The 21536-nt window shown below is 41.8% G+C and overlaps 1 protein-coding gene across 1 annotated transcript; it reads right to left on the bottom strand.

The window, feature by feature from the left end:
- Window positions 1–599: 599 nt before the first annotated feature.
- Window positions 600–8125, bottom strand: A4GNT (alpha-1,4-N-acetylglucosaminyltransferase). Its single transcript, XM_043595317.1, has 2 exons — window positions 7715–8125; window positions 600–1382 (listed from the first exon to the last, which is right to left on the bottom strand). Exons 1-2 carry the CDS (start codon window positions 8123–8125, stop codon window positions 768–770), a joined length of 1026 nt encoding a protein of 341 aa, XP_043451252.1. The 3' UTR covers window positions 600–767.
- Window positions 8126–21536: the final 13411 nt, after the last annotated feature.

Raw genomic sequence — 21536 nt, 5'->3', positions numbered from 1 at the left:
CTGTTGTTTATAAACCACCCAGTCCGTGGTACTTTGTTACTGCAGCCCAAACTGACTAAGACGGAACCATGTCTGCTTGATCCAGCAGTATTTTCAGCAACTAAATCAGTGCTTGGCACACAGAAGGGGCTTGGTTAATATTCATTGACTGAATTCACTAATGAATATCAAAGTCAGGATCAGAAATCAAGACTCTTTGTCCCTAGTCCATTCTGCTGAAATTAATCTTACAGAAGTAAATTTAACAGGTAGCGAAACCGTTAGCTGCCTCTCCTAACACCCATTTTCTTCTCTTCCTCCTTAAATTTTTCAGCATCTCTTGCAGTGAGTGAGTGAGATGTAAAGGCAAGTGTTACACAGTACTTATAGGAAGTTTTCATAAAATAAAGGAGGGGTACGTTCCTCCTTCCTTCATCCTGCTGCCTGAAATGCAGACATAATGGGCTGGATACCAAGCAGCCACATAGACCAGGGGCTATGGACGCTAAGGATAACAAACAAGAGAGATGCAAGAAACCTGGGTCCCCAATGACCACAGTGACCACACCGCCCCCCCGAATCGCCTGCCTTCAGACTTCTTTTACATGAGAGAGAAATAAGCTTCTATATTTTATACACCAATGGTCTTTGGGATTTTTGTATTATAGACAGAGAAAGCTGAGCCTAAGCAATACGTGGGTAAACCCCCCCACCCCTGGGGAACGTGGACATGAGCTGCACGCTGGCACTCCAGGAACCAGTTCTATAACATAGAGCCAGTGTGGGCTCTATTTGTTACCTGGACCCACCTCCCCAGTCACTGACCCCTCTGGGCTTTGAATCAGGTCCCTGTAAGTCCTGGGACAGTGCTTACGGCAGAGATTTTCCACCAGCGTGTTGCTCCCTCTAACCACAGTCCTTCCTTCATTGTTCATGTAGTTCCACAGATGCAGGGCGTAGGAGTCATTGAAGCTCAGGTCTTTGTCCCAGACTTCATAGTAGCGCCTCCACTCTGGATAGGAGATGGGGTAAAATCTCTGAGGGTGTAGGAAGGACAGGTTCAAACACCTGAAATCACTCACCTCCTGGAAGTCTCTAAGTTTGCACCACAGTCTCAACATCCTTGTCATCAAACTGGGACCCTGGTTGCCCCAAATGTCTGAATTGTAGTGTTCGACAAAGTTTTCCATGCACTCCCACAGGAAGGGGTGGTGGGGGAGGAATCCAAACACCCCATTACTAGAGTACTGAGAAGACTGTGCAGCCAGAAAGTTCTCCTCAGGGATGGGCCGGATGGAGATGACATCGGTGTCCATGTAGATGCCGCCATATTTCCAGATGATGGCCAGGCGGGACGCATCTGAGCTGACGTGGAGCCAGTTGCTCTCCACACTGGCGTTGATCTGCAGGAACACGTGCAAATCAGCCACAGCAGCAGGAGAAAAAGGAAGGGTGTCACAACGTGAGGCCAGCCCACGGTAGCTGAGGAGAAGGAAGCAAGCCAGCTTCTCGAAAATCTGCTTACAAAAACCCAATTTTACAAAATGACCAAACTTACCTCCACCCCAAAATTTGCCTGTAAGTGAAAAGTTTACAGCAACCAGTGTCAATGGGCAGACTTTGCAAGCTTTTAAAGAATTCATGAATTTGGTTTTTGTTTGTTTTTAATTAAAGCAGTAGAATGGTAAAGAAGAAACCCTGAAGGGATTTCACAATAAACCATATGAGCCATTTTCAGCAGGGTGTAGTTTAACCACAAATATGAAACTGTGAAGCAGGAATTTTTTGAGTCCTAGAAATGCTAAAAACTAATAAAGAAAAAGTAAACTAGGAAACTATAGAATAGATCAATATGTACGCTTCTTGAGAAATTGGTAAAAGAATCTTAAAATGCATGCATGCCTTCTCTCACTAATTATTTCCTTTAATGATATTCATTGAGGCCCTAATTTCCTTTAAAAAAAATTTTTTTTAACATTTACTTATTTTTGAGAGCCAGAGAGAGAGCACAAGTGGGGGAGGGGCAGAGAGAGAGAGAGAGAGAGCCAAAATTGGAAGCATGCTCCAGGCTCTCAGCTGTCAGCACAGAGCCTGACGCGGGGCTCAGGCCCACGAAGTGTGCGATCATGACCTGGGCCGAAGTCAGACACTTAACCGATTGAGCCACCCAGGCACCCCATTGAGGGCCTACTTTCAATGTGCCAAGCTCTGTTATAGCTGCTAGGGAGAGAGCAATGAACAGACAGACAAAAATCCCTACCTGGAGGAGATAGACGATAAATAAATCAATATATAATATGTCAGGTGTTCACAAGGACTATGAAGGAAAAACAGCTGGGTGAGGAGGATATGAAGGGGGCAGGGTGGAACACTATCTTACCTTGGGTTTCAGCAAGCTCAAGGGCCCTGAGGTAGGAATACAATCACTGTGTGCAGAAACAGAGAACAGAGTAGTGTGGCCAAAGCAGGGCAGTGAAGGAGGGGTAGGAGATGAGAGCAGAGAGGGGTGGGTGGAGAGGGAGGATGGATCACGTAGACTGGAGTTATCTGAAGACTGAAATTACTTGAAGGTTTAGAAGAAAGGAGTGACGTGACCTGACTCAGTCTTGAAAGGGTCCTCTGTGGAAAACAGACAGGGGCAGGGCTTGGGAGGCAGCAAGGGCAGAAACACAGAGGCAAGTTAGGAAGGCAGATGAAATGTTCAGATCCTAGGCACACGGTAAAGATGAAGAGGGTCAGGGTGTGGATGGATTGGATGTGGAGGGGGAGAGAGGAGTCGAGGGTGACTGCAAATGCTAAAAAAGGGAGCAAAGCAGTAAGTGACTCTAAAAAGAATAAAAAACCATCTTTATAAATGGCAATAAAAACTAATCACTATAGACAGCAACCTTCTCAAATGGAATGCTAAAAGTTTGAATAGAGAAAACAAAATAGATTTTTCTGGATTGAAACATATTGATTAAAAGACTGAAATAGAGACAACTGGATGATCCTAACACTTGATCTCAGCTCAAGTCTTCATCTCAGGGTTGTGAGTTCAAGCCCCACGCTGGGCTCCACACAGGGCATGGAGCCTACTTAAATACATAAATAAATAAATAAATAAATAAATAAATAAATAAATAAATAATTTTTTTAAATGAATTTTGAGAGAGAAAGAGAAACAGTAGCAAGGGAAGGGCAGAGAGAGAGGGGGACAGAGGATCTAAAGTGGGCTCCACGCTGACAGCAGTGAGCACCATGTGGGGCTCAAACCAATGAACCATCAGATCATGACCTAAGCTGAAGTCAGACGCTCAACTGACTAAGCCACCCAGGCGCCCCAATAAATGAATTAAAAGTAAAGAAAGATTGAACATAAACATTTGGCATTTGACAAGGTAAACATTCTTTTTTTTAAGTTTATTTATTTATTTAGAAAGAGAAGGAGAGAGTGTGCCTGGGTAAGGGGCATAGAGAGAGGGAAAGAGAGAGAATCTCAAGCAGGCTTCACACTACACTGTCAGGACAGAGCCCAACGTGGGCACGAACCAGGAGATTATGACCAGAGCCGAAAACAGGAGTCAGACGCTTAACTGAGTCACCCAGGTGCCCTGACAAAATAAACATTATTTATTTATTTATTTATTTATTTATTTATTATTTATTTATTTATTTATCTACTTATTTATTTTTTAATAAACATTCTTTAAAACTCTGCTAAAGGGAGGCACCTGGATTGCTCATTGGTTAAGCATCCAACTTCGACTCAGGTCATGATCTCACAGTTGGTGAGTTTGAGCCCCGAGTCAGGCTCTGTGCTGACAGCTCAGAGCCTAGGGCCTGCTTCAGATTCTGTGTGTGTGTGTCTGTGTGTGTGTGTGTGTGTGTGTGTCTGCCCGACCCCACTCATACTCTCTCTCTCTCTCTCTCTCTCAAAAATAAATAAACATTAAAAAAAAACACTTAAAAAAAACTCTGCTATAGGGGCACCTGGGTGACTCAGTTGGATAAGCATCCGACTTTGGCTCAGGTCATGATCTCATAGTTCATGAGTTTGAGCCCCACATCCAGCTCTGTGCTGACAGCTCAGAGCCTGGAGCCTGCTTCAGATTCTGTGTCTCCCTCTCTGTCTCTGTCTCTTCCCCACTCACACTCTGTCTCCCTCTCTCTCTCTCTCTCAAAAATAAACCTTAAACAAAAAAAATTTTTAATTAAAAAAAATCATTGCTATAAAGCCAAATGAAGGCAAGACAATTAATACTTTGCAGGAATCTTTACACAAATTGTTAACATCACAAAATTGTATACAATTGCTGAAAACCTCATAAATAATAACAGCCAAAATTTATCAAAAACTGTTCCAAGCTCTTTATAATCTACACAAATGCTCAAAGACTGATATTATGATTATTCCCATTTTTCAAGTTAAGAGATAAAAGAAACAAGAAATTCAGTAATTTGTCCAAAGCGAGAGAGGCAAAGGCTGAATTTGAAACCAGCCAGTCTGGCTCCAGAAATCCATTCATTCCAAAAAAAATAAGGTTTTGGTAAAAATAAGTAAAATTGATTATTTGGTAAATTGGTGAGTGTTAGTGAACAGATACATAGGATATCAAAAGCCACACGAAATCACAGGAGGAAGAAGCCTGCCTTTTTGTGGGCATTGGACTAAATCTACCTAAAACACAAAAGCTCCCACAAGGGTGAGCTCCAGCAAGGGGATTAGGATTCTGACTGCTCATCCCCTTCCTACCCCACAGTACGCAACCCCAGACATCTTTAAAGGCTACAGTTGCCAAATCAGTGCAGCAAACCAGCAAGTGATGGCACATTAGGTCATCCCCAATGGAGCAGAACATGTCACAGACCAGCACCCCAAAATTATCATGGTGTGATCACTGCAGATGCATGGCTTAGTGCAGTACCCTGAGGGCTCAGATGGGGCAGACACTTAAGGGTTCTGTGTCCCAGGGCCCACCTCGTTCCTAAAATTCAACCTTGTAAAATTGAGGTACAGCTCAGAAGACCCAGGCTGTGCTCTATGAAACATCAGCTCTCAGAAAACATTTATGTCCTACTGAAAGAGGTGTTCATGCTCAGATAAGTTTGGAAGATTCTGGTTGAATCAAATTACTGTTTCTTTAGTTCAGAAGTACAGAGGCTTTAATCTCTTCATGTACGTGATTAGTCCATGAGGGAAAATTTTTTTTACAGTGTAGAATGCAGCATCTCACCTTCCAAAACAATTTGGGCAGAAATTTATTTGTGTAAGGAGCGTAACACAGTTTAGGTAACGTTAGTCTAGCCCAGCTGTGGGGAAAGTAGGCCAACAGACAGCTGTTCTTGTTTAGATCTCCTGGAACACCCTCTAGCAGGCTAGCCCTGAGAGCGACAGGGACCTAGCCAGCATGTCCCCTCCAGGGACCCTCTCTGCTGCCAGGGCCTGCCTTCCCAGCCTGTGGCCTGTCCTGCTCCTTCCGAGGGGCCTGCGCTTGTCACCAACTATTTGTTAGGACCCCTGTGCTGGCAGCTGCCGGTAAAATCTCAGTCTGATGAGCTGCTTCATCACCTCCTGATGAGTCTGAATTTGAGACTTGCAGGCTCTTCAGGACAAGAGATGGGCACCCTGGTTATGGAAGTCACATGGAGTCAAAAGTAAAACTGACCACTTCCCCCACATGCCAGTTGCTTAGTCCAGTAAATGTCTCCAGATGACAGTAAGTAGGCTCAAATGTGTCCTCCACCCAGGAAAGCACACTCAGTACCCAGGTGAATGAGGCAGGGCATGACAGGAGTTTTCATTTTTTATATATAAATACTGTAGTGGACTGAATAATGGCCACTCAAAGACCCCAGGTCCTACATCCCAGAACCTGTAAATGTTACTGCATTTGAGAAAAGGGTCTTTGCAGGTGTGATCACATGAAGGATCTTGAGATGGGGAGATTATCCTGGGTTGTCCTGATTTGGGCCCTAAATGCTATCACAAGTATCCTTTAAAGACAGATGTAAAAAAAAAAAAATTAAGAAAACAAAACAAAACAAAAAAACAGCCGCATCATAAACTCACCAAGTTGTCCAGCTTTTCATATGTCAGTCATTCGTCACTAAAGTGGTGAAAGAAAGAAAGAAAGAAAGAAAGAAAGAAAGAAAGAAAGAAAGAAAGATGTAAGGGGAAAGTTCACACACACAGAGGAAAAGGACATGTGCAGATCTCCCCTAGAAGGGTTTTTCCTAAGAGCTTCCTTGGGAACTGGGGCCCTGCCAGCACCTGATTTCCATTCGGTGAAGTGGATTTGGCACTTTTGGCCTCCATCACCAAAAAAGAACAAATCTCTGTTGGTTTAGGTCACCAAGTTTGTGGTCATTTGATACAGCAGCCATAGGCAACTAACACAAGTACCACCATAATGGCCTCAATATTGCCTCTTGGCCTGCAAAACCTTAAGTATTCACTGTCTGGCCCCTTTACTAAGTATTTACCATCTGACATTTGGTCTAGCCTATGATTAGAACTTAGAAAGAACTTTACAGGATAAGCAAATAGTATAATTTTGATGCCAATTTTTAAATTACTTTTTTGTTTTTAAAATAATTAAAGCCATACAGAGAAAGACAGATACCATATGTGTTCACTCTTACGTGAATCCCGAGAAACTTAACAGGAACCCATGGGGGAGGGGAAAAAAAAAAAGAGAGAGGTTAGAGCGGGAGAGAGCCAAAGCAGAAGAGACTCTTAAAAACTGAGAACAAACTGAGGGCTGATGGGGGGTGGGAGGGAGGGGAGGGTGGGTGATGGGCATTGAGGAGGGCACCTGTTGGGATGAGCATTGGGTGTTGTATGGAAACCAATTTGACAGTAAATTTCATATATTAAAAAATAATAATAATAATAATTTTATTTATAAAATTAACTTATTCTCATCACTAAATGCACTCCCAATCCAATCACACTAACACACCTATTATTACTGTGTGTTGTGTATTTTCTTCAGGATTTTTTTCTTCCATGTGGTTGGGGGGAAGGGTGGTACATAGGTAAAATAATTACAATTACATTCTAATACAAGTGTATTTATTCCATATTGTGTTGTAGTCTTCATAAGATGTCATGGCTAAAGCCTGCATAGTGGAATCATTGAGTGGTTGTACTATAATTTACTTAAGCGTTATCTGATTGTGGGCCCTCTGTGAGAGAAATATTTAATTGAAATGTTATTTCCTTATTATACTATGTTGCTAAGATGAAGATTACAAAATTCCCAAGAGCTCCTGGCATGTCTTGGTTGTATCTCAATATAACCCAATCTCATATAGCAGCACCCCATCTGATTTCTCATGAGTTCACTATTTACATCATCTTCAAGTTAAATATTGCCTCATTTCCCATTCAAATGCAAAAAAAAAAACAGTTTAACACATATGGGTTTAAATAAGTGAAAAATAAGTGATTATACCCCCATAAAAGTTACCAAAACTCATTCATTAAGAATGGTCTCAAGAGAAGCATAGTTCCTAAGAAATAAGGCTGGAAGCAAAAGACACCAGGCTAGAGATAAACCTAACTGAAGTCTCTCCTGTTTGTTTGAATCAGGACTCAACCCTGTACAAAGAAGACCAGGGTCTGGGTTCTGGTCCCATCTCTGACACTGAGTCCTTATGCTCAGTTTACCTATTCAAAATATGAGGAGATTGGACTCATTTTTTGTGGTACCTCCCAACACTGAAATTCTAAGATTCTCTGAACACTTACGTGAGTGTACCATGAACGCAATGGTGTGTCTTCAAACAGCCTTTTCATATCCAAAGGGAAGAGGAAAACATTGTCTATGGCTGAGAGGAGGGAAAAGGCTGGGTAAGTGGAGTTTGAGGGCAGCCGTGTAGTGGTGTTGAGACCCTTCATGAAGAACACCACAGGCTTCTCTGGGTAAGTCTTGGCAGCAGATTCCACAGCACAAGAGACCAGAGGCGTTGGCTCCATTCTCTCTGAGGTCTCTATGAACACAATGCCATGCCCATGGCCCAGGAGGGCTTCCGGGTCTTGCTGGGCCTTTTGGGAAGGAAGGCAAGAGAAGAGACAGCTGGACTTCAGGCTGAGCTGGTAGAAGAAGACACAGGCAAGCAGCAGGATGGCCGACAGGAAGAACTGGAGCTCCTTCAGCATGTCTACTCCTCTCTCCCGCCTGCTCCTTTAAATCAACACGGCTAATTACAAATATACATTCTCCAAACCTGATCAAGAGAGCACATAAGAAAATGATGCATGAATATCACTTCTAAGATTTGATTGTTTAAATTCTCAATGAAATATGATCATATCAGGTACAATAATATTAACGAGAAAAATGCAGTCACTAGGGTTTATTGGAGGAATTTGAGGACGATTCGAAACAGGAAAATAAGGTAGATACAGGTGGGAAGATGGCGGCGGAGGAGGACGCTGAGCTCACGGCGTCCTGCTGATCACTTACATTCCACCTACACCTGCCTAAATAACCCAGAAAACCACCAGAAGACTAGCAGAATGGATTCTCTGGAGCCAAGCGTAGATGAGAGGTCCACGGAAGAGGGTAGGAAGGGCAGAGAGGCGGTGCGCGCTACACGAACCGCGGGAGGGAGCCGGCGGGAGGGGCAGCCCGCCAGCCAAACAGAGCCCCTGAGTCTGGCTGGCAAAAGCAGAGGGGCCGGACGGAGTGTGTTCTGACAGCAAGCAGGACTTAACATCTGGAAGGTTATAAGTTAACAGCTCTGCTCGGAGAGCGGGAAGGCTGGAGGGCAACGGGAGAGAGAGTTGTTGAGGCCTAGACGACAGAGCTCAGCTTGGCAGGGAACAAAGGTGCTCACCAGCGCCATCTTCCTCACCCATCCCCCAGCCAAAATCCCAAAGGGAACCAGTTCCTGCCAAGGAACTTGCTTGCACCACACAAACACCCAACACTGTGCTTCTGCGGATCCATCCCTCCCTCGGCGGGTCTGACTCCCTCCCGGTGCTGCAGGGCCCCTCCCAAAGTGGATCACCAAAGGAAAAGCGAGCTGAGCCTGCCCCTCCCGCCCCTGTGCACTTTGCCAATCCACCCCAGCTAATATGCCAGATCCCAGCACCACGAGCCTGGCAGTGTGCAAGTAGCCCAGACAGGCCATGCCACCCCACAGTGAAACCTGCCCCTAGGAGAGGGGAATAGAAGGTACACACCAGTCTGACTGTGGCCCCAGCGGTAGGCTGAGGACAGACATGAGGTCTGACTGCAGCCCCGCCCACCAACGCAAGTTATTCAAGACAGCACAGGGGAAGTGCCTTGCAGTTCCGCACCACTCCAGGAACTATCCAAAATGACGAAACGGAAGAATTCCCCTCAAAAAAACTTCCAGGAAATAACGACAGCTAACGAACTGATCAAAAAGGATTTAAACAATATAACAGAAAGTTAATTTAGAATAATAGTCATAAAATTAATCGCTGGGCTTGAAAACAGTATAGAGGACAGCAGAGAATCTATTGCTACAGAGATCAAGGGACTAAGGAACAGTCAGGAGGAGCTAAAAAAATGCTATAAATGAACTGCAAAATGGAGACAACCATGGCTCGGATTGAAGATGCAGAGGAGAGAATAGGTGAACTAGAAGATAAAATTATGGAAAAAGAGGAAGCTGAGAAAAAGAGAGATAAAAAAAATCCAGGAGTATGAGGGGAAAATTAGAGAACTAAGTGATGCACTAAAGAGAAATAATCTACGCATAATTGGTATTCCAGAGGAGGAAGAGAGAGGGAAAGGTGCTGAAGGTGTACTTGAAGAAATAATAGCTGAGAAATTCCCTGATCTGGGGAAGGAAAAAGGCATTGAAATCCAAGAGGCACAGAGAACTCCCTTCAGACGTAACTTGAATCGATCTTCTGCACGACATATCATAGTGAAACTGGCAAAATACAAGGATAAAGAGAAAATTCTGCAAGCAGCTAGGGATAAACATGCTCTAACATATGAAGGGAGACTGATAAGACTCGTGACCAATCTCTCTACTGAAACTTGGCAGGCCAGAAAGCAATGGCAGGAAATCTTCAATGTGATGAACAGAAAAAATATGCAACTGAGAATCCTTTATCCAACAAGTCTGTCATTTAGAATAGAAGGAGAGATAAAGGTCTTCCCAAACAAACAAAAACTGAGGGAATTCGTCACCACTAAACCAGCCCTACAAGAGATCCTAAGGGGGATCCTGTGAGACAAAGTACCAGAGACATCGCTACAAGCATGAAACCTAAGGACATCACAATGACAGTAAACCTGTATCTTTCTATAATAACACTGAATGTAAATGAACTAAATTCGCCAACCAAAAGACATAGGGTATCAGAATGGATAAAAACACAAGACCCATCTATTTGCTGTCTACAAGAGACTCATTTTAGACCTGAGGACACCTTCAGATTGAAATTGAGGGGATAGAGAACTATTTATCATGCTACTGGAAGTCAAAAGAAAGCTGGAATAGCCATACTTATATCAGACAAACTAGACTTTAAATTAAAGGCTGTAACAAGAGATGAAGAAGGGCATTATATAATAATTACAGGGTCTATCCATCAGGAAGAGCTAACAATTATAAATGTCTATGTGCTGAATATGGGAGCCCCCAAATATATAAAACAATTACAAACATAAGCAACCTTATTGATAAGAATGTGGTAATTGTAGGGAACTTTAACACTCTACTTACAGAAATGGATAGATCATCTAGACACACGGTCAATAAAGAAACAAGGGCCCTGAATGATACATTGGATCAGATGGACTTGACAGATATATTTAGAATTCTGCATCCCAAAGCAACAGAATATTCTTTCTTCTCGAGTGCACATGGAACATTCTCCAAGATAGATCACATACTGGGTCACAAAACAGCCCTTCATAAGTATACAAGAATTGAGATAATACCATGCATACTTTCAGACCACAGTGCTATGAAGCTTGAAATCAACCATAGGAAAAAGTCTGGAAAACCTCCAAAAGTATGGAGGTTAAAGAACACCCTACTAAACAATGAATGGGTCAACCAGGCAATTAGGGAAGAAATTTAAAAATATGTGGAAACAAACGAAAATGAAAATACAACAATCCAAACGCTTTGGGACGCAGCAAAGGCAGTCCTGAGAGGAAAATACATTGCAATCCAGGCCTATCTCAAGAAACAAGAAAAATCCCAAATACAAAATCTAACAGCACACCTAAAGGAAATAGAAGCAGAACAGCAAAGACAGCCTAAACCCAGCAGAAGAAGAGAAATAATAAAGATCAGAGCAGAAATAAACAATATAGAATCTAAAAAAACTGTAGAGCAGATCAATGAAACCAAGAGTTGGTTTTTTGAAAAAATAAACAAAATTGATAAACCTCTAGCCATGCTTCTCAAAAAGAAAAGGGAGATGACCCAAAAAAAATAAAATCATGAATGAAAATGGAATTATTACAACCAATCCCTCAGAAATACAAGCAATTATCAGGGAATACTATGAAAAATTATATGCCAACAAATTGGACAACCTGGAAGAAATGGACAAATTCCTAAACACCCACACACATCCAAAACTCAATCAGGAGGAAATAGGAAGCTTGAACAGACCCATAACCAGTGAAGAAATTGTGTCAGTTATCAAAAATCTCCCAACAAATAAGAGTCCAGGACCAAATGGCTTCCCAGGGGAGTTCTACCAGACGTTTAAAGCAGAGATAATACCTATCCTTCTCAAGCTATTCCAAAAAATAAAAAGGGAAGGAAAACTTCCAGACTCATTCTATGAAGCCAGTATTACTTTGATTCCTAAACCAGACAGAGACCCAGTAAAAAAAGAGAACTACAGGCCAATATCCCTGATGAATATGGATGTAAAAATTCTCAATAAGATACTAGCAAATCGAATTCAACAGCATATAAAAAGAATTATTCACCATGATCAAGTGGGATTCATTCCTGGGCTGCAGGGCTGGTTCAACATTCACAAATCCATCAACGTGATACATCACATTAATAAAAGAAAAGATAAGAACCATATGATCTTGTCAATCGATGCAGAAAAAGCATTTGACAAAATTCAGCATCCTTTCTTAATAAAAACCCTCGAGAAAGTCAGGATAGAAGGAACATACTTAAACATCATAAAAGCCATTTATGAAAAGCCCACAGCTAACATCATCCTCAATGGGGAAAAACTGAGAGCATTTTCCCTGAGATCAGGAATACGACAGGGATGTCCACTCTCACCGCTATTGTGTAACATAGTGTTGGAAGTTCTAGCATCAACAATCAGACAACAAAAGGAAATCAAAGGCATCAAAATCGGCAAAGATGAAGTTAAGCTTTCACTTTTTGCAGATGACACTTTTGCAGATGATATTATACATGGAAAATCCGATAGACTCCACCAAAAGTCTGCTACAACTGATACATGAATTTAGCAAAGTTGCAGGATACAAAATCAATGTACAGAAATCAGTTGCATCCTTATGCACTAATAACGAAGCAACAGAAAGACAAATAAAGAAATTGATCCCATTCACAATTGCACCAAGAAGCATAAAATACCTAGGGATAAATCTAACCAAAGATGTAAAAGATCTGTATGCTGAAAACTATAGAAAGCTTATGAAGGAAATTGAAGAATATATAAAGAAATGGAAAAACATTCTATGCTCATGGATTGGAAGAATAAATATTGTCAAAATGTCGATACTACCCAAAGCTATCTACACATTCAATGCAATCCCAATCAAAATTGCACCAGCATTCTTCTCGAAGCTAGAACAAGCAATCCTAAAATTCATATGGAACCACAAAAGGCCCCGAATAGCCAAAGTAATTTTGAAGAAGAAGACCAAAGCAGGAGGCATCACAATCCCAGACTTTAGCCTCCACTACAAAGCTGTGATCATCAAGACAGCATGGTATTGGCACAAAAACAGACATATAGACCAATGGAATAGAATAGAAACCCCAGAACTAGACTCACAAACGTATGGCCAACTAATCTTTGACAAAGCAGGAAAGAATATCCAATAGAAAAAAGACAGTCTCTTTAACAAATGGTGCTGGGAGAACTGGACAGCAACATGCAGAAGGTTGAAACTAGACCACTTTCTCACACCATTCACAAAAATAAACTCAAAATGGATAAACAACCTGAATGTGAGACAGGAAACCATCAAAACCTTAGAGGAGAAAGCAGGAAAAGACCTCTCTGACCTCAGCCGTAGCAATTTCTTACTTGACACATCCCCAAAGGCAAGGGAATTAAAAGCAAAAATGAACTACTGGGACCTCACGACGATAAAAAGCTTCTGCACAGCAAAGGACACAATCAACAAAACTAAAAGGCAACCAACGGAATGGGAAAAGATATTTGCAAATGACATATCGGACAAAGGGCTAGTATCCAAAATCTATAAAGAGCTCACTAAACTCCACACCCAAAAAACAAATAATCCAGTGAAGAAATGGGCAGAAAACATGAATAGACACTTCTCTAAAGAAGACATCCGGATGGCCAACAGGCACATGAAAAGATGCTCAACGTCACTACTCATCAGGGAAATACAAATCAAAACCACACTCAGATATCACCTCACACCAGTCAGAGTGGCCAAAATGAACAAATCAGGAGACTATAGATGCTGGAGAGGATGTGGAGAAACGGGAACCCTCTTGCACTGTTGGTGGGAATGCAAATTGGTGCAGCGGCTCTGGAAAGCAGTGTGGAGGTTCCTCACAAAATTAAAAATAGACCTACCCTATGACCCAGCAATAGCACTGCTAGGAATTTATCCAGGGGATACAGGAGTGCTGATGCATAGGGGCACTTGTACCCCAATGTTTATAGCAGCACTCTCAACAATAGCCAAATTATGGAAAGAGCCTAAATGTCCATCAACTGATGAATGGATAAAGAAATTGCGGTTTATATACACAATGGAGTACTACGTGGCAATGGGAAAGAATGAAATATGGCCCTTTGTAGCAACATGGATTGAAATGGAGAGTGTTATGCTAAGTGAAATAAGTCATACAGAGAAAGACAGATACCATATGGTTTCACTCTTATGTGGATCCTGAGAAACTTAACAGAAACCCATGGGGGAGGGGAAGGAAAAAAAAAAGAGGTTAGAGTGGGAGAGAGCCAAAGTATAAGAGACTCTTAATAACTGAGAACAAATTGAGAGTTGATGGGGGGTGGGAGGGAGGGGAGGGTGGGTGACGGGTATTGAGGAGGGCACCTGTTGGGATGAGGACTGGGTGTTGTATGGAAACCAATTTGACAATAAATTTCATATATTGGGAAAAAAAAGAAACAGGAAAATAATAATTCATTCTTTTGAGTGGCCCATAGAGCAACAGACATGAAGAGCATCTACATATGAGCTATTATAGAAATTTCTCTGGGGGCGCCTGGATGGCTCAGTTGGTTAAGCATCCAACTTCAACTCAGGTCATGATCTCACGGCTCATGGGTTCAAGCCCTGCATCAGGCTCTGTGCTGACAGCTGGGAGCCTGGAGCCTGCTTCAGATTCTGTCTCCGTCTCTCTCTACTGCTCCCGCTACCCCTTCTCTCTCTCAAATATAAATAAACAATAAAAAATGTATAAAATAAAAAGGAAAGAAAGAAATTTCTCTGAAGTTTACCTCAAGTTGTCTAGTTTCAGTTTGCAGGCCTTCAGAAAAAGGGGCAGTTTTAGTTCTCAGTGATTCCAGGTCAAGAGAATGGGACAAAACTGGAAACCTTCATTTGGAGAGTCATAGCCAGGCATTTGAGGAAACCAGAAGAATTCAGGATCCAGCCTGATTTTATAAGCAAACAAACATTCAGATTCAGAACTAGAATCTAACATCTATGAAGGGTGTGTTGTTGAAACTTAATTTTTGTCCCTAAAAGCACCCTCGTTTCTGTTGAAGGTAGCAAAATTAAAATTAATTCGTTTGTAAAATAAGTCCATTTTTTAACAAATTTGTCCTACTTATTTACATAAACATAGCAAGAATAGTGATTTACCATCTGTTTTTAAAAATGTGCTTTGCTCAAAGTTTTTATAAGGAATTTCACATTGAACTTTTATTTTTCTATATTAAATATAATTTACTGTCAGATTGGTTTCCATACGACACCCAGGGCTCATCCCAACAGGTGCCTCCTCAATGCCCATCACCCACTTTCCCCTCTCCCCCACCCTCAGTTTGTTCTCAGTATTTAAGTCTCTTATGGTTTGCCTCCCTCCCTCTCTGTAACTTCTTTTTCCCCCCTTCCCCTCCCCCATGATCTTCTGTTAAGTTTCTCAGGATCCACATAAGAGTGAAGACAAATGGCATCTGTCTTTCTCTGTATGACTTATTTCACTTAGCATAACACTCTCCATTTCCATCCACGTTGCTACAAATGGCCAGATTTCATTCTTTCTCATTGCCCAGTAGTATTCCATTGTGTATGTAAACCACATCTTCTTTATCCATTCATCAATTGATGGACATTTAGACTCTTCCCATAATTTGGCTATTGTTGAAAGTGCTGCCATAAAATTGGGGGTGCAAGTGCCCCTATGCATCAGCACTCCTGTATCCCTTGGGTAAATTCCTAGCAGTGCTACTGCTGGGTCACAGGGTAGATCTATTTTTAATTTTTTGAGGAACTTCCACACTGTTTTCCAGAGCGACTGCAGCACTTTGAACTTTTAATAGCCTCTCAAGGCCAGAAGCCCAGCCAAATACTTGCCATCAGACTCACCTGCAATACCTGTAGATTTGGGTGAATTTCTCTTCTCCTGCGGTCCCCAAAATATCCTGAGGTTCCTGCACCTGAAGTGATATTCTTTACTTACCTGGTAAGGCTCTTGGGAACTCTATAAGCAAGGTATCAGGCTAACATTTCCAAGGGACTTTACTGGCTTCATAAAGTTAATCTTAGTTCCTTAAACCTGTCTGGTCATATCTGAATCTATGCAGGTGTCTCTCAAATATGACATTCTAGTTAAAGACTTGGTAATGTAGCCAATGTTTTCAGTGGTGTCCTGTTACAAGAAAAACAGATTCTCATTGGATGTATGTAAATGACTATAATTGCCAAGTGAGAAAGAATTCTCATTTAGAGTTTCTGAATTCTGGAGGGTTCAGATAGGGAGAAAAGACAAATGTTTCTATTTGCTTACAAAGGAATATTTTATCAAATTCTATTAAGCCATAGATCTTAAGAGAAAAGGTTTTCTTAAATCTGGAAGAGCAAACATTAGAGAACATTAGAGAGTATTTTAAACAAGAGTCATAAGAACTATAATCATCTTTTTCAATTCACTTTGTCTCATGTTATTAATTCTTGTTGTCTGAATGCAGTTTTTCCATTAATTCTGAAAATTCTTACCCAGTTTAGTTTTATGATCTTAAAGATATCAGAATCCTGTGCTCATCACAAGTCCTTTTTGTGAATCTCCTTGAAGCTAAAACACAGTTGCAAGAGCATCAGGATAATAACTGCAATGACAAAAGACTCAAAAAATGGCCATGGTTAAAAGTCTGACAACAGTCTCCTAAAATGTAGTTGACAAGGAAATGTGGTTATTTTTGTGACACACAACATTTAAATCAGTAAAATATCAAATGATGACATTATACCAGGACATAGTAAAACTTTAGGAATTTTAGGTGGCTTAGTCGGTTGGGCATCCAACTTCAGCTCAGGTCATGATCTCAGTCTGTGAGTTCAAGCCCCGCATCCGGCTCTACACTGACAGCTCAGAGCCTGGAGCCTGCTTCAGATTCCATCTCCCTCTCTCTCTGCCCCTCCCCAGCTCACACTCTGTCTCTCTCTCAAAAATAAAATAAAAACATAAATTTTTTTTTTAACTTTAGGAATTTTATATAATGCAACAGCATTTACCCACATGATATAACATAAGGTTTATCATCGTTTGTTTGACAATACTTCCCATGTAACTTAACAAACCAAATAAGCCTAACTAGTCAAAAAAACTTCATTTAGAATTTGGGGGAAAGTTTGTTAAAAACCTCAGAAGGTTCTAAAGCATTTTCTTAAACAGGATTAGAGATTATTACAAAACTTAAACCTTAATTAATCTGTTTAACATAAGTGGCCATAAGAGATACTAAAAGCAAATACAGATTACATAGTTGTTATCAAAATTTAGCTCTTTTAATATTGAGAAGTTTTAAATTTCTTAGTCAAAAATTAAAAAAACTAATGAAGACAGAACATAGAACTTTGTTTTTTCTGGGCAAATAAAGAGAAAAAACTTTGCTGATAATTTCTTATCAAGAGCAGGCCACCAATCCAAGAAAACTTAGTCTTTTTAACAGAGAGAAAAACCAAATTCCAATCTTGTACTAGTATGTATTTATTTATTTATGTATTTATTTGTTTATGCTAGTGTACTTTTAAAATTCATTCATTCCATGTGGTCCTGACAACATGTAAAATTCTTTTCCGAAGATTCTCCTTCACAAAACTTTTATAATTTTCTTTTATTCATTTTGATTTGTCCTAAGTTTTCCCTCTAAATAACCGGCCTCATTTCAGAGCAAAATTACTTTTTTTCCCTCAACAAAAATGTATCCTCATTCCTTATACCTCTTATAAATCTCCCATTTTCCTACATTCAGAGTTACTTTTGTATCATTTTCAAGTCTCAATCACATTTATCAGAATTTTAATTCTTAAAACCTTCAGTCTCCAGTGAAAACTAAGTCTCTTAGTCCTCTTTTATAAAACAAATCTAATCACAAGGTGGCATTAATTAGTCATTTTCCATTTGCCAATTAGAACACAGCCAGTTTTGTCCAAATATACCCAAAGCAGCAGCAATAACTAAATCAAATGAAGCCCAGAGTACCTCTATGATCATTGATTCCTCACAAAATTGGGGGCTTCACTGATTGAACCAAATGGCTTTCTAGCTTCTGGTTGTTTAGTCTTCCAACCGGCTTTCTCTAACTGTGTGCCCAAGAAAACTAATTCAGACATGTCCAAAGAATCCCATTTGGGCCATCTGAGACTCAGGTTATCCTTAGTTAAAATTTTCCATATTTTAAGTAAGCACTTGCCAGTAGAGGCTCCATGCATGTTGTACATAGAAGGGTCATCAGACACTTCTGCTAGGCTTGCAACCACCTGAAAGCACCGTTTGGCCTGAAAAAGCAAGGGTTCCCTTTTCTTTGGAGCTGAGTGATTCAGTCTCTCATATTTCTAGCCAGAAAAATTTACTCAAGCCTTATATTAATAGCATCAAGTAGCATACTGCCAAATTAAAATAACCAACCCATCGACTCTGACCCCTCTAGATTACTCCTGCCTGGACAACATTAGCTCAAAATCTCAAACAAACAGCTCAAATAAAATTCAGGACCATTAACTCCAGTTGCGGAGGTCCGGATACCATAACTCACCCAATACACATGCGAGGTGCTGAGAACTTGGAGAGGAACAAAGGGCCCGTGCTGGTAGAGGGCCGAGTTCCAGGGGACCTCCAGGTGATCTCACAAGAGTTGCTCTGATATCCTGCTGACTATGCCAAAAAATGTTGATGCAAATTGAACAAACCTTTTAGAATTTCTAAAAGAAGAGAAAGAGTTTTATTTGAGCCCAAGTTAGGACAGCTGCCCAGGATGTACAATCTTCACAAAGAAGATAGTGCTCTGGCACAGGCACATTTGGGACAGGATCATGTACATCTTCTACATTAAAAAGTTACAAATCATTAGACAAAAGACATTTCAGAAAGTTGCAGACCATATTCTAACCTTCTAGCATATGCAGGGCTGTATGACTTTAATTTTATGGGAACCAGGGAGGGGTTTTTTTCTTTTCCTCATCTTTATGTTTGGAATGCTCCTTTTTGATTATTTTTAAACAAATCAGATGTACAATGTGTGCTCAGGGCAGAAATGAAGCCATACCCTGAGATTTTGTCAAGTCATTTTGACCTTAGTAAATGTTAAAGTATAGCTTCCCTGGGAGCCCAGGAGCAGGACCTACAAACATTAAAAGTTGAAATTTTCCTTTATTTGATTACCTTTAATCCAGGAACTTGCAATAAGCTAACACCTGAGGTCTTAGCAATGACAACAAATTTTTCCTGCTATGCTTTCTGATAAATCACCACCTCCTCAACCAATTCAACAATGGGGAAGTAAATCATTGGCAGAAGATCAACACCAAACACAAAAATTCCAGAAGCTCATCCCTTTACTAAGTTCCCCCAAATGCAGAGACTTGTGGAACATAAGGGGTTTTTGCAATCTACCAGGTGACCCACACACTAATCCTGCCTACTTATGGATCTATCAGGAGGGTTATAAGGCAAGCATTTCACCTGGAAGAAACATACAGCACAACCCTGGAACTGGCAGAGCATGTGACTGGGCAGTCTGCTTCAATCGAAATCATGGGCAGAGACTTGGGAAGGTTTCTTCACTAGACACCCCTGTAAACTGATTCTAACCTTGCAAACACAAGGTTTGATTAAAAGAAAAGGAAAGCCATCACCACAAATAAGCAATGGACAAATCCCAGTAGTCCAAGGACCTGGTGATCTGGAATGGGAATTGATTCCCAGTTTCAGTTAAGTCAATTCAGGAAGGATGCTTTTGCCCTGAGGTTCCCCTTGTGGTATGTGAACTTCTGGCAGTCTCAGGAGATCAGCTTTATCACCCTCCATGGATGCGGCAGCCCCCACGTCTTCCATGATCCCGTCCCTCTCCTGCTGTCTGCTTCCCAACGCCCCTGGCATGAGCACCTAGTAATCCTTTATGGAGCCATCCTCTGCTGAGGGAGTCACATATCCTCAGCTCAGAACCTTCTCTCAGCCATCAAAAGGTAACCTCAGTTCCCCCTAGATGCTCTAGTGTGAACAGAGAGGTCCCCTCCAGAGCAGGCTTTGGATTCTGACTCAGGTCCTACATCCAGGAAGGTAAAGCTGTCCCACTCGTCTATGGCTTCTGGTTTTCGTTGTGTCCCCAGCTCCCCAGGACAGCTTTCTAGGTCTCCATGCACACCTTCTTCCTTTGGAACTGAGTTTATTCTCCAGACCTCATCAATTCTTGGTTCAGAGTGGCTTGGCCTGTTTCCAGGGTTCCCTAGCATTGGATAGATTGGTTTTCTTTCCTTACAAAAGGCAGGGCAGAGCAGAGCTCCTGCTCCCCACTCTGGAGTAAGTAGAGGGCTCCATCTGGGGGGAGTGATACATTTCTAGTGTCTGTATCTCAGGTACTCACATACCCGAGTGCCTTCTGACTGCTTGCACAGTGACCAAAATCACTGAACAACTGGTTGCGGCAGAGAGCAGGAAGTAGCTGGTAGTCTTTGTCACAAAGATGAAAGTGAGCCTTGGTGATGCACTGAAATCCTAAGCATGAAAAGTAGGACCTATCTGACCAAGAACCGAGTAGAGGTTATGATGGACAGAGCACTGAGCTTGGAGTCATGCCTCTACCTGCCCCAGGCTTAGTGCATCAGGAAGTCCCAGCTCTGCCTGGAGCCTCATCTCTCTTGTGCGGTGTGGAAAATATATGACCTCAGGCTCAGGGTGAGGATGAAAGGGCTCTCTGTAAGGCAAAGAAGCAACTTGCACTTTCCACCATGGTAAAGAAGGGGAAAATAGAACACTATTACTGTGGATGGTATTTGGACTCCCTGATGACAAATATTAAGTTGTTGGTCGCAGATGAATGAAATCTATTTCCCAGTATACATTTAAGAAGGAAAGCCTCAGCCCATGTGAGGGGGAGAAAGCACGTGCAGAAACCAGCAGTCAGTCACTGGGACCTGGGGCCTTTTAGAGCCACAGCCTGAGGTCCTTTCTAAGTCTTTCTGAGGAGGCCTCCTGTCACCTGAGTCACTCTACCAGAAACCTCTCAGAGCCCCCATTTCCTTCCCTTCAGTCTTCTCTCTTCCTTTTTGAGCAGAACTGCCTTTCCTTCCTCCTGTTCCCCTTTCTGCTGTGTCTGGCCTGTGCCACACCAACCTGTGTTTGTGGTCAGGTGCCCCAGCTGCAGCTCCCAACCAGACTCCACAGATCCCTAGAGGTTCCAAGGACGGACTTCAGGAACCCCTGAAGCCTGGGGCCATAGCTCATATCAGTAGCTTTACTCTGGATGCTACTTATCCATAGCTTCTCCTGCAAGTCACCTACATGTCTCTGCTCTTTGTCCCTCTGGGACATTACCTCAGTTCAAAATCCCTCCAAATATCTTCACCACACAATCTCAGGCCTTCTCCAGCCAGCCAAGCAGCCCCTGGGGACCCCAGTATAGATATCTGAGTAGACATGTACAAAGAGCTATTTATCTTTGAAGAGTGGATGGGTCTGAACACACAGGTGACAGCCACATGTGTATCCAGATAGCGTCTACTTTCCTAGGAGTTTCTACCACTTGTGAGAGATGCTTTCATTTTCTCCATTACAATGTAAGCCAGACTTGGTCAGTCCCATGGGCTATGAAGCTTGGTATTTGCTGCTAAGTAATAAGACCTTAGGAAATGTGGATTGGTGTAGACCCAAATAAATGAGCAGGATGGGGGGTGGGGGGA

Source organism: Prionailurus bengalensis, chromosome C2 (assembly GCF_016509475.1).
Source record: "Prionailurus bengalensis isolate Pbe53 chromosome C2, Fcat_Pben_1.1_paternal_pri, whole genome shotgun sequence".
NCBI classification, from domain to species: Eukaryota; Metazoa; Chordata; class Mammalia; order Carnivora; family Felidae; genus Prionailurus; species Prionailurus bengalensis.
The sequence above is the reverse complement of the archived record's forward strand: the minus strand, read 5'-3'. Positions and strand labels throughout refer to the sequence as shown.

Excerpts from the sequence above, each read along its gene's own strand:
- A4GNT (XM_043595317.1), bottom strand. The coding sequence starts at position 8,125 with ATGCTGAAGGAGCTCCAGTTCTTCCTGTCGGCCATCCTGCTGCTTGCC. Across the intron at positions 1,383-7,714 it reads TGCGTTCATGGTACACTCAC|ATCAACGCCAGTGTGGAGAG; the intron begins GTAAGTGTTCAG and ends GTGTTCCTGCAG.